Consider the following 12,255-nt stretch of genomic DNA (forward strand, 5'->3'; position numbering starts at 1 on the left):
TTTCCTTGAGAAATCGCTGTTGCACTTTACAAGCTAGGTGTTCATGTCAAATGTCACTTCCTTAAAATAAAATTTACTGTTTAGCTCAATCCTGCAACCTTGGGTTTTCAATTTTTGTTCGTATTCATTCATAAATATTTATTTAATTGTAATAATCACAATTCTGCTTCCCTTCCCAAAGTAGATATTATCAAGCTGCAATACAGCACTGTATATTTCTTAATTTCTTTAGCAACTTCCATGTGCATAAATGTGTGCAATTCCTACTGTTTCCTTATTTGAATAGCTGCTTCTTTATCAATGTTTAACAGAAGCCAGTCATATAATACACAGTAACCTGATGAAACAGTGTCATTCAGTACCAGGTACTGTCCAAAGTAACAGCCTGAATTTGGATTTCTAGCTTTTTTTTTGTTGTTGTCAAAGATCATTCTTTACCACTGTTATACATTCATAAGGTGAGGTAAGCACCTGCTTTTTTATTTGTTTTGGCCTCTGATTTAGCTATGTGAAGACTTGATTAGGTCTATGGAAAAGGACTTAATATCTGAATTTGTATTCACAGGGTTTTTTGACACTTTCAACCGTGATGTGTGTCAGTGCACAGCATTTTAGTTTTCTTAAAAACCTAAAACACTGTTTAAATGGGACCCAAGTCCAGTTAATTGGAGGACAGGGAGATAATAAGTAGACTTTGGCCTAATCGTGCCTTTCAAACAAATAACAGAGAATATGAAACTGGTGCTATGTATATTTAAGAAAAACGTATTACCTTGTGCCTTTTGGATTGTACAAGACCATTTTTTGATTGATGTGACAAAGATAAAATAGCTTCTCTGTCGGAGAAACTAAGCTGTGCTTTTCTTTGTAAATTACGCAACACAGACATGTCGCAATACATGTGTGTTGGAAAAATGTGATTTGTTTTTACTAATGGAATATGAAGTATGAAAATGTGTTTTCTTTCACTGAATATCATATGACTTCAATGAACTTAAAAGAGCGATGATATTTGGGCAACGAAATCTTACCTGTTAAAAACTGTATCTGGTCACTGTGAATATTTCATATGAATAGTGTTTTATTGGAGTTGTCCTTGTTTACTGTGTTCAGAAATCCTGTAAAATATAGCACGACATTTGGTTGATTAAGGGGTTAAACTGAATCTAGTTATTATTTCTCTAACCCAGGACCACATTACCCTTCATTTACCTTGAGGTGACAGTCAATGTCAATTTTTGAGTCTCAGGGCCAGAAACTAAACTTCAGTTAGAAAACGAAGGGGCTGTTGCTAAATGCCTCGGTTTTGGATGGGAGTGTACATTGGCTTTTCACGGGGTTCACTATTCACAAACAGTTCTGAAACCTGTGTTGTTGTTTTTTTCCTCAAGTTTTTAAAGGTACTGTTCCTCAGGAAATTGAAAAGGATTGTCTGTGTTCTTTTGAGAGAATAAAAAGAGACCCAGACAAATTTCTGCATAAAATGGAAAACGGGCAGAAGGAGCCTCCTCCGTACTCGCCAGATTACGCTCCCTCATGGACAATACCAAGACCCGCAAATCCAGACTGTGTGCCACACGACGGCCACCCTGCTCCTTCTGCCCCTTCTGGTAACCATGGCCACGGGAAACTGGCTGTGATTTTCCCGGTCCCTGACTATGATGGAGCCCCTTCCGCAGCTGACAGCAGGGGAGGCTCTCCGGGGGCCCAGCCTGACTGCCCCCCGGGGTACACTGCCGGCTTGGAGCTGGACTCTGACAACTGCTTCTCTGATAAGGGGATCAGAAGAGGTGAGAGAGTTTCTGTGTCGAACGTGTTTGTTTGTTTTGCTTGTAATGAAGGGAAAAGGTGAGGTGTCATTTACATGACTCCTTTTGAAATGTGGCTAACCTAGAACAAGATGATGAAGTTTTCCTCTCCACGAGAAGTCCGGGATGGATAAAAAAATATTCACTCAAGTGGTCTGCTAATGAGCTCCTTCTATGTCATTACTGTAAAACAACTGAAATAGTTTGATGATTTAATGTTTAGACTAGGCATTCACTTCAGTAAATATTATTGCTTCCATCCTTTGTAATTCTTAACGCATTCACAGAATATGGTCGTATTTGTGACTTTTATTACTCCTTGGGATATTACGTCAGTAATACTACTGTATGTATATACAGTGAAAAATGTTGCTACAGTAGTAACACCACTGTTAACATTATACAATTGTGAATTCATCATTTGATTGCATTTAATACTGAATGGGCTCCCACCCTCACAAATTATCAATTCATTAACTGACAAGAGGAAAGTGCAGATAAGCATTTCATTTTAGTTTTGCTTCTACCAACTAAATCAGAAGTTAAATCACATCCACTCTGGATCAATTTAAATGTACAAATGTGTATTGCAGTCACACACATTTAAAAATAGTAAATCACAGTTAATCCCGCCTTATTAATTTACAGTAAGATTTCATACACATGGAAATGCCTGCAATGAAAACAACGTTCTACCCCAGTTTTTATGTATTTTGTAAAAAAAAAATGTTTTTTTTTAGATTATTATACTGTAGGTTTACTGATGGGAGATTGAAAAACATTTATGATTAATTTCTTTTTACAATCCCTATGACCATAAGATACTGATCCCTGTCTGTTTTGACATAACATTCTCACACACAGTTCCATTCCTTTCCATGTCATTTAAACTATCTTTTCTTTAATTACTTGGTCTGGTATCCTGTACAAAAATTAAATGTCTCTATGTGACTCTTTAGCATATATACAGTACCAAAGCTTAATAAAGTGTATGAAAATTAAAAGATGCTGCTGTTTACATATTTGCATGGATTCTTCTGTACTTTATTAAGCGAATTAAATGTTTCCTCTTTTTCCTGGTTTTCCAGCTTTTGTCAGAAAAGTCTATCTAACCCTGATGGTTCAGCTAATAATTACGGTGGGAATCATCTGCATGTTTCTCTATTGGTAAGAGATGGTTTTGTTTCTCTGAAAACATCACCTATTGAAGGTGTCTGAAATAAATCACTGCTGTCCCAGGATTTCTCTGGTACCTAAGACTTCGATAAAGGTCAGGTATCTCGCCATTAAAATATCCCTGGGAATGTCAGGTTAGTTATTCCCTAATAGTATATAATGTTTCTATCATAAATATAATTGTTTTTGTTCACTTGATGTGTTTTAGCACCCAAAAGCTCTCGATATCAGTTGACAGTGTGGAGTAGAGGTAAGGGTTCTGGATCCTTGCTATCCAGGGGTGTAAGGTCGCACCTGGTGCCCTGCCCTTTGAGGATGGTAATTAATAATTAATCATTAATAATTGCTTTCACTTGTACCCTGCCTTGCGCCCATAGCTTGCCAGGATGGGCTCTGGCTCCCCTGTGACCCTGGATGGGTAGGAGCGCACTCACTTAACCTCCCTCCGATTTGAAGGATCACTACAAAGCAGGACAGTGAACGAGTGTGAAATTACTTCACCGGCTCACTTAAGAGGGAAATGTAGGGGAGCTAGAATATGCAAGCTCATGGTGGAATTTAGCACCAAGGGATCATTTAACAACAAGGACTTTGGTTTAACATCTTATCTGAAAGGTGGCACCTTCTACAGCAGGGCCACCTCACTGGGACATGGGTTTAGATATCCCTGTTCAGAGGGAAAAGCAACACCTAGACTTCCCACAGCACCACTCACTGGACATCCTGCCTTGCTTATAGTCTCCCACCCCAGTACTGACCAGGCCGTCTTGCTTCACTTCTGCAAGCTGACGAAAGCCCTGTCTTACTCATCCAGGCTGCAAACCCAGTGTGTGAGTTTTGTGTGTACAACACATACATCTGTGAGTTGCTTTGGAAACAAAAACAGCCTAATAATAATAATAATAATAATAATAATAATAAAGTGATACTACTGTACTGTATTTTCAACTTTTTGTATCTTAGGAAAACCCTTAACAAATGGGTGAGGGAGCAGTACTGGTTTACGTATGGATGTCTGTAAGTATTGAGAAATTACAGCACTTTAAATGTACTACTCGGGCTGTACATTAAACTGACGACACTAGCCAATGGAACTATTGTATTGAATAGGAAAGACGTTTTATTTTGGTTACATCAGCAGATAACGGGGTTTAATCATTTTTATGACTGTAGTTAAACTTTTGATTACATGCAGATGCAATAAAACTATTGGTATTTTCTGTAGATTGCTGTAAGAACAAGTGGGTAACATGTTACCACACTTGGGGTCAAGTTTCGACAGTCCAATTTTATGATTGTATTCACCCTTATTTATCAAGGTGATCTCTGCCAATTACATCTTGACCTAAAGTAATCACGCTCACCTGATCCTGTCTCAGACTGACAGTTTGGAAGTAATAAGAGATATCATGAACACGTTAATATGATTAAGCCGGTAATCATTCTTTAGATTTCTATAGTAGGTCATGCGTCAGCATGCATACGCTGCAAAGGAACAAAGGAACAAGTAATAGGTTTATTCCATGCTGAAAATAGAAGAGAGAAAACACAACGTTTAGGCCGTGGAGTCTTCTTCAAGTGTGAGAAAGACAGGGCAGACAGGGCTGTGAAAAAATAAAAACTGATTTTTTTTTTTTTACTGACATTTTTGAGGGCAGGACTCAGATCCCTGGTGCAGTCACTACTGTTGGTCACACTGAATAATAACTATTACAATGATCTCAATATCCTGGTTTCACCACAGTGGTCACAATACCTGGCCTTTCAAAAGAGCTGATTTGGGGTTCATCCTGGCAGAGTAGTAATCGAATCAGGCTCTAACTGCATACAGTACAGAGGGATCATGTTCGAGGCAGATGGGAGATGAATGTCCCATATGTTTTAAATAAACATTTTTATTCCAATATACTATCTGCAGTACATGCTAAGCATAATTATACAAATTGACAATTTTATAGCAAATGAACACGTACAAGTGTTTATGTATTAAATTTTAAGGAGACCATGTTTTTACATTTACTCCCTTTGTTTCAGTTGTGCAGTATTTGTCCTCATTATAGTCCTGGCTTGCTGTGCTGGTGTCCGCAGAAAAGTCCCAATGAATTTTATTTTCCTTGGACTGTTTGTAAGTATTCATACTATTTTGTTTTGATATGATGTATAGGTCTTTAAAAAAGCTTATATACTGTAAAAAGATTTACTGTAGTAATAGTGCATTGTTGCATATTTGGGGAAAACCACAACATTTCTTGGAGAGTTAACACTGGTGTTTTGATCAAGATACAAGAAATTGTATATGGCCAATAAAGTAATCTTATCTTATCAAAGTGAGAGGATTTTTTATTTTTTTAAAATAATTCATTTTAATTTTGTACATTACTATACACAGTAAATTGATCATCTACAATATAGTAACCGATAATCAGTTTAATCAAAATGTAATCATTCGAGTAACTTGGGCATGTTACAGATTACCCTTTAAAACTACTTTCTGCATTTTTGGTTTGGAAAACCAGAAAGTTTTTCACTCATGATCTAAGTATGCCTAATGTATTCTAAACTGAACAAGTGTACTAATAGTTGGTTTTCAATATTCTTTTAGACTGTTGCAGAAGGTTTAACGCTTGGATCAGTGACAGTGTAAGTAGGCTGCAGCACAGCAACAAAACGAACTAAAACTAACATGGATACTAACATAAGGAATATGTACATATTTGTAATATGCAAATGTGTCAAGGGAATTTGTATGTCAGGTGAATAGAAAGTGCAAGACCAAAGAGCAACTTCTGAATATAAACCTAAAATATCCAAACATTTTTATTCCGTTTGTTCCACAAAATGCGTTTGAAGATAAAGAATGGAAGAAACCCTTCCACTCCGTCTTCACAACGCATACATGAATACGAGCAGGGCCTGTGCTCAGGATGACTGACAGTTTTTTTCCCCAGTTTCTTTGATGCTGAAGCAGTCATGTGGGCCGTGGGGGCGACAGCACTGGTATGCTTTTCCCTGAGCGTGTTTGCAATGCAGTCGAAAGTAAGTGCTCTCGTTAAAATACCCCTGGGTCAGTGTTGTTCTTTCCGTGCTCTGTTGTGACGTCACTCGTCGATCACATGAAATGTCCCAGAATTCTGATTAACGGGACCGGTTAACAGATCATGGCTCCGACGTCATCTTGGTTAACTAGACTCTTGCGGGGAGCTTTATGAAACATTTGCAGGAAGCTTGAATGAGTCATACGCCACTGATACATTATCATCTGTGCTCACGGATGGCTACAGAAATGAAGAAAGACTTGTTACAGCTTCTGGACTCAATACAACAAAGAGCACAGTCATACAAAACACCAGGCTACCAGCACTGAAGGCTGGTGGAGATGACTTGGCCTGATAATTCTACAATGAATTGAATGTCAAAGTGTCCTGAATTTCCCACAGAACCTCATGTGATGCATAGCTAAATTCAAAGTTACTTCAAATACACCAAAAAACAGCATTTTCAGTAAATACGTTTTGTACAAAACAAATGATGGCGGCATGAAATATGTGAAAATGTTCTCACACATCACCTTCCTTTCCTTTACAAACTAAAGACTCAAGAGACAAATTATGGCCAAGAGCACGTTGTCTCCTCCCAACACAATGCACAAATTCTCGAGGCATTTAGAACACAAAAGCAAACTAGACAACATGGTTGCAGGTCTAGGGTCCAGTGTTCAATGCCGGATTTGCAAATACTCCCCATTACATTGTATAAGAACAGCCTCAAGTCAAGCACACCTGCTTCTCCGAATCTCCCAGGCCTGCACGTCAAGGTTTATGAAGTCTATATCCAGGGCCCAGTATGAGAAGACTTTAAGCACTTACAGTCTGATAATGTGCTTCATGCACAAAAATATTTATATTGATAAACGGACCTTTTGTAATTCCAGTGGGACTTCACTACAGCAACTGGAACCATGTGGGTTATCGGCTGGTCCCTTGTATCTTTCGGATTATTATATGCAATTATCCGAACCAATGTAAGTACAATATATAGGTATATATAAATTATATAGCTACAATTAGGTAGAAATACCTTGTTTAGTAAGTTGTATAATATTACTTTCAAACTTTATGACTGAATACATGTGCATATTGAAAATTAAATGGTCCAGTTTTAAGAAGGCTGGGTTAAAGTATATAGTATACAGTATAAGTATACAGTACTTCATTATTAAAAAAAAGATTAGTGAGTTTTCACCTTTAAGACCACACTCTAGATGTACACTTATGTCTAATAATATGCTCTATTTTTTCCCATTACAGTGGCTGTATATTGTGTACGCTGCTGTGGGAACACTAGTCTTTTCAGTTGTAAGTATATGTTCCATGAACTACTCTTCTTTAATAAGCGGGCAAACCTAAACTTAATGTCAATCACGAAACAATAAGGGACTACTAATACACAGAAACTCTGCTTTAGAAAGCAATGTTTAGCTCATGTCAGGGGAGCATAAAAATTAGGTCATTCTTCCAGTGCAAAATCAAGCCCTGAATCGGCCAAAGACCACAGTATCACAATTCCTCTTCACAGAGCACAGTCTGAATCTTGAAATACTCCTAAAGTACAGTGCTTGCCTGGACAGATTAATTTTTTTTTTTTTAAATGGTAAAATTACTTGTCAGGAAACAACAAATATTTTCTTTTGCACTTCTTTTGTGAACTATTAAATCATAAGAAAAAAAAACCCTAGGCATTTTAACAAAGATAATGATGGTCACAATTCTACGCCAGCAGCCATATCACCCTGCAACTCACAACTGGCAACCCACTGAAGCTAAGCAGGTGTGAGCCTGGTCAGTACCTGGATGAAGACCTCATGGGAAAAACTAAGGTTGCTGCTGGAAGAGGTGTTAGTGGGGCCAGCAGGGGGCGCTCACCCTGCGGTCCATGTGGGTCCTAATGCCCCAGTATAGTGACAGGGACACTATACTGTAAACTGGCGCCGTCCTTCGGATGAGACATAAAACCAAGGTCCTGACTCTCTGTGGTCATTAAAAATCCCAGGGCGCTTCTCGAAAAGAGTAGGGGTGTAACCCCGGTGTCCTGGCCAAAATTTCCAATTGGCCCTTACTAATCATGGCCTCCTAATAATCCCCCTCTATGAATTGGCTACATTACTCTGCTCTCCTCCCCACTGATAGCTGATGTGTGGTGAGCGTTCTGGCGCACTATGGCTGCCGTCGCATCATCCAGGTGGATGCTGCACATTGGTGGTGGTGGAGGGGAGTCCCCATTACCTGTAAAGCGCTTTGAGTGGAGTGTCCAGAAAAGCGCTATATAAGTGTAAGCAATTATTATAATTATTATTATTATTAATTCTGCGGTCAAAAACATTTTTGTTGAAAAAACATTTTGGATGACAAATTGTGAACTATTTTCAGCCAAATTGTCAGTTACGAACCACAGAAATATCAAAGACAACAGTAAAGCCATAATTGCAGCATTTGCTTGTAGACAGCTTTTCCAGGCACACCTAAAACATCTCTGAATAAACCAACTCATTGCCTAAGTACTTTCATTCCAAATTTGTACAACATTTGTGGCAGTATATTAAAACAAGAAGTTAGAAAAACATCATCCTTAAACAATAACCATCCTTTTTTTCTTCCTCAGTATCTGGTGATGGACACCCAGCTCATGTTGGGTGGAAAACACAAATACAGCCTCAGTCCTGAAGAATACATCTTTGCTGCTCTGAACCTCTACTTGGATATAGTTACCATTTTCCTTTTCATACTACAGCTAATTGGGCTAAGTCGATAATTTCTTTAAAAAAAAGCAATCTCCCCTTCCTGCATAGAAGATTAAGTCACTAGGTCTGACTCATTTCTTATAGAAGTGCAATACATTTTTAATCAAATACTGAAGTTCTAGAAATTCTAAAATGTTTCCTACACACCATCTTTGAAATGAGGATGATGTGGAAAAATACAGTATAAGATCTTACAATGAATAACAAACCACTGTGTCACTTTATCATTATTCACTAATGTGTAAAAGAATTCTTTTGTGCAAAAGAATCACAATGAGGAAAAAGACTTCCAAGTGCAAGATCACTGTTGTTTTTATTTTAAATGCCTTTGTTAAATAACTTATGTCATTGTACTTTTCCTATGTTGTTCCATCTATGAAGAATGAAAGTAAACGATTTTTTCATTCAATCCCAATGACCGTGACTGTTAAACTTTGCTGTGCTGTATGGCTTGACAATTGGTTGAAGTGGAACTATATCCAGCACAGCTGTAAGAAACCAACAACCAAATCAGTTTCAACATCCGACTCTTTTTCCCCTTTCCTTGGGGAAAAAAAACAGGCTTTAAATACTCCAAAAAATTGAGCATTTTCAGTATATATTTTTATGTACAAAACAAATGTTGACATGAAATATGTGAAAAATTTCTCACACATCACCTTCTTTTCCTTTACAAACTCAAGACTCCAGAGACAATTTATGGCCAAGAGCACGTTATCTCCTCCCAGCACAATGCACAATTTCTCAAGACATTTAGAACACAAATGCCAACTAGACAACATGGTTGCAGGTCTAGAGTTCAGGGTTCAATGCCGGATTTACTAATACTGTTCACATGGGGGATCTCCAGGTACTCCAGTTTCTTCCCACCTTCTAAAAATATGCTGGCTATATTATTCTCCAGAAACTGCAGTCCGGAGCCAGGTGTAGTCCTCCATAGCCCCACCCTGCACGCTGTTCTTCAGGAAGACTGTGGATGAACCCAGCTCTTCCCAGGAAGAGGTGGCTTTCTAATGACGATTATAGGAAGAGCCTACATTGCAGATCATCCCGTAAACGCAGTGCCATTCCACAGGGCGGGTCAGCTCTACGCACTTCATGAGTTCTTATCAGTCTCCGAGCACACTGCCCAGAAAATCAAAACCGAACCAGCACTGCACTCAGACTACAGGCTGTTCCCAACAGATTCCTTGATTGCAATTGCAGGCGTGGGTCCTATATGAGTCCAAATGTAACCCTTCTCCGGGCGAAGAGGAATAGTGGGGAAGGGACAGCTCCTGGACTTAAAATACTCAGAAGGCGCGTGGCACACAAACTCGAGGTACTCCATTTTTCTGGGTAGGTCCTCTTCTGGCCCTAAACAAACAAACAAAACAAGAAAGGGAGAACAGGGCAGTGGGCGCGAAGCGGTTCTGTGCGGTCCGGCTTCTCAGAGTCCGGCCTCACCGAACTCACCGACGATGTAGGTGGCCGGGTCGAACTGGTCCCGGGGGCTGGTCTGGGTGGGTATGAGCCAGGTCAGAGCGGCGCTCTTCTCGCAGTACTGGTCCTGCACGAACCCGCGGATCTGGGCGTAGTAGGGCATCCCGTCCTCCTCATCGATCACCCTGATGACATCCCCGATCTGGTAATACACGCCCTGGAACGACAACGGGGAAGGCAAGTGTGCGGCCGGTGCTTTCGCAACGGGTGCCGTTCATTAGTCGCTGCTTTCCGCACTGCTTACCTTGTAAAAAACGGATTCGGAGGTGATTATTGTAGACACCGATTCCGGCGCTTTAATTGGCTGGAAAAAAAAATTGACATGGGGGTTTCTGGACTTTTCGCTACATCAGACAGCTGCTCACACATGCTGGCTCACAGCGGGTGAAGGCTTACATTTTTGAGCTTGAAAATGTGCCGTCTGCCCTTTCCTTTAGTGGAAACCTTCTTCTCGTTCGCCGGAGCCTTGTACTTCGTGTTTCTCAGCCGCGCTGAGCGCCTGTGGATTTCTTGTTTAGACTGAAAAACAGGATTATCTTATCAAGTGAAAACAAGACTTTAGGAGTCCTATATAGCACAAGAGTAAGCCCGTCTCCTAAAACTAAGAGGCAAAGTTCATACATTTCGTGACGAGATTTAGCTCGAAAATATATAGGGTCATATTTCATGTCACATGTCTTGATGTCAAGGACTTTTTGGGGATAAAGCCCGGAACATCATTAATTATTTGGCTTTTACAAGTTCCGAGGGGCTGGAAAGGCACATTGCTTGCATACGCTGCCTCAAGGGTATTTTGGTTTGAGAACTGGACATGACCCGGAACAGACATGTTTCCAGAGCCGCAAAGTGAGGCACATCAAGCCATCAACAGCAGGATACAAAAAAGAGGAGTGCCAGAGGTAACGTCCTCCGACCATGACCTTTAGAAACGCATTCAGGGGGTATAAACCCTCCCGACTCACCAAACCACCCCCGAACAAGCAGTTCCGCCACGCCAGACAGGAGGAGAGGCGATTGCACGTCGGACTAAAAACACAACATTTTAACACAGCAAGAAAACAAAACGCCCTCGGCCTACGACAGACCTCTAGCATAAAGGTCTCCAGAAGACGATCAAACAAAAGTAGTGCCTCAATAAGACCGTCACTGCGGCAGCCCCTTTCACCAATCAAAGCGGCTCGCTTGCTGCTTCAGAAAAGTGAGGTTGCCGTCTGGGTACCGTCCGCACCTGCTTCCCGCCGCCATTGCTCTGCTGTGCCGAGGAAGAAGACGCGGTCCCCGGGGCTCCTCCGGTGGACGCGCCGCTCTTCCCGGTACAGCTGTTGCACAGGATCTCCCCCTGATTCCCCTTCTTCCACATGGAAGAGGAATTGGTTTTGCAAACGCTGCAGCAGGGCTTCAGTCCCAGCGGCATGGTCCCGGCGCGAAACGAGACGCAACTTCGGCTGCTTTCGGGTCGGGCGCGTCAGTCTTTTCCTAGAAAAAAACATGCGTGAGCTAGGGCTGCTGCTGCTGCACTCTGTAATTTATTAAAGTTTAAATCTGATCGGGGTGGGGAGGGGGGGACCATCCGTAACAAAAGCGGACCCCAGGAACTCATCTCCGGAAGAGGACCTCAAGCTCCGCTCGTAAACAGCGAGTCGATTGGCTATTCAAGCCACCGAGGAAACTCTTCGATCTGTCACATTCGCCAGCTGCTCCTGGACAGCGACAACTGCGTGTACCGCCCTCTGCTGGGTGGAGGACCGATCAGCTCCGATCACAAAACGTTAAAACCAAGAAGGTTTCGTGAAGACAACGATTAGGTTATAATTGATAGAACTGGGGGACATCGTCTCATTTCGTAAAACTAATTTCTCTTCAGTGTGAAGACGAGAATGTTTCCCTTTTATAATGGTTCTAATGAATTGTGGTGATGGGGTGAGAAGAAATGTATATCCATAGTGCTGATAATAGAAGCAACTAAATGAAATCCAACTATACCTTATAATT

General features: G+C 40.7%; 2 protein-coding genes across 4 annotated transcripts; one reads left to right on the forward strand and one right to left on the reverse strand.

Annotated features, from left to right (window-relative positions):
* The first annotated feature begins 307 nt into the window (after positions 1-307).
* On the forward strand, positions 308-9,190 carry LOC148650921 (protein lifeguard 1). 2 transcript variants are annotated; one of them, XM_088600586.1, is made up of 10 exons: positions 308-458; positions 1,392-1,790; positions 2,897-2,975; positions 3,948-4,001; positions 5,019-5,109; positions 5,587-5,624; positions 5,933-6,020; positions 6,916-7,005; positions 7,292-7,339; positions 8,643-9,190. In XM_088600586.1, exons 2-10 carry the CDS (start codon positions 1,484-1,486, stop codon positions 8,790-8,792), a joined length of 945 nt encoding a protein of 314 aa, XP_088456712.1. In that variant the 5' UTR covers positions 308-458; positions 1,392-1,483; the 3' UTR covers positions 8,793-9,190. The 2 variants fall into 2 exon arrangements, with proteins under 2 accessions (XP_088456712.1, XP_088456711.1); XM_088600585.1 differs by having other exon boundaries at positions 320-463.
* On the reverse strand, positions 9,076-11,905 carry gatad1 (GATA zinc finger domain containing 1). 2 transcript variants are annotated; one of them, XM_088600590.1, is made up of 5 exons: positions 11,492-11,903; positions 10,660-10,782; positions 10,508-10,567; positions 10,237-10,420; positions 9,076-10,137 (listed from the first exon to the last, which is right to left on the reverse strand). In XM_088600590.1, the coding sequence occupies exons 1-5, from the start codon at positions 11,675-11,677 to the stop codon at positions 9,947-9,949; spliced, it is 744 nt and encodes a 247-aa protein (XP_088456716.1). In that variant the 5' UTR covers positions 11,678-11,903; the 3' UTR covers positions 9,076-9,946. The 2 variants fall into 2 exon arrangements, with proteins under 2 accessions (XP_088456716.1, XP_088456717.1); XM_088600591.1 differs by lacking the exon at positions 10,508-10,567 and having other exon boundaries at positions 11,492-11,905.
* Between the last annotated feature and the right edge of the window lie 350 nt (positions 11,906-12,255).

Source organism: Lepisosteus platostomus, chromosome 12 (assembly GCF_059453375.1).
Source record: "Lepisosteus platostomus isolate fLepPlt1 chromosome 12, fLepPlt1.hap1, whole genome shotgun sequence".
NCBI lineage: Eukaryota > Metazoa > Chordata > Actinopteri > Semionotiformes > Lepisosteidae > Lepisosteus > Lepisosteus platostomus.

What these genes read in the sequence shown, in the direction of transcription:
- gatad1 (XM_088600590.1), bottom strand. Translation starts at nt 11,677, where the DNA reads ATGCCGCTGGGACTGAAGCCCTGCTGCAGCGTTTGCAAAACCAATTCC. An exon ending in CCGAATCCGTTTTTTACAAG is followed by an intron (nt 10,421 to 10,507) that starts GTAAGCAGTGCG and finishes TTGTCGTTCCAG; the next exon opens with GGCGTGTATTACCAGATCGG. An exon ending in CCCGGCCACCTACATCGTCG is followed by an intron (nt 10,138 to 10,236) that starts GTGAGTTCGGTG and finishes TTGTTTGTTTAG; the next exon opens with GGCCAGAAGAGGACCTACCC.
- LOC148650921 (XM_088600586.1), top strand. Translation starts at nt 1,484, where the DNA reads ATGGAAAACGGGCAGAAGGAGCCTCCTCCGTACTCGCCAGATTACGCT. An exon ending in TGTTTGCAATGCAGTCGAAA is followed by an intron (nt 6,021 to 6,915) that starts GTAAGTGCTCTC and finishes TTGTAATTCCAG; the next exon opens with TGGGACTTCACTACAGCAAC. An exon ending in ATGCAATTATCCGAACCAAT is followed by an intron (nt 7,006 to 7,291) that starts GTAAGTACAATA and finishes TTCCCATTACAG; the next exon opens with TGGCTGTATATTGTGTACGC.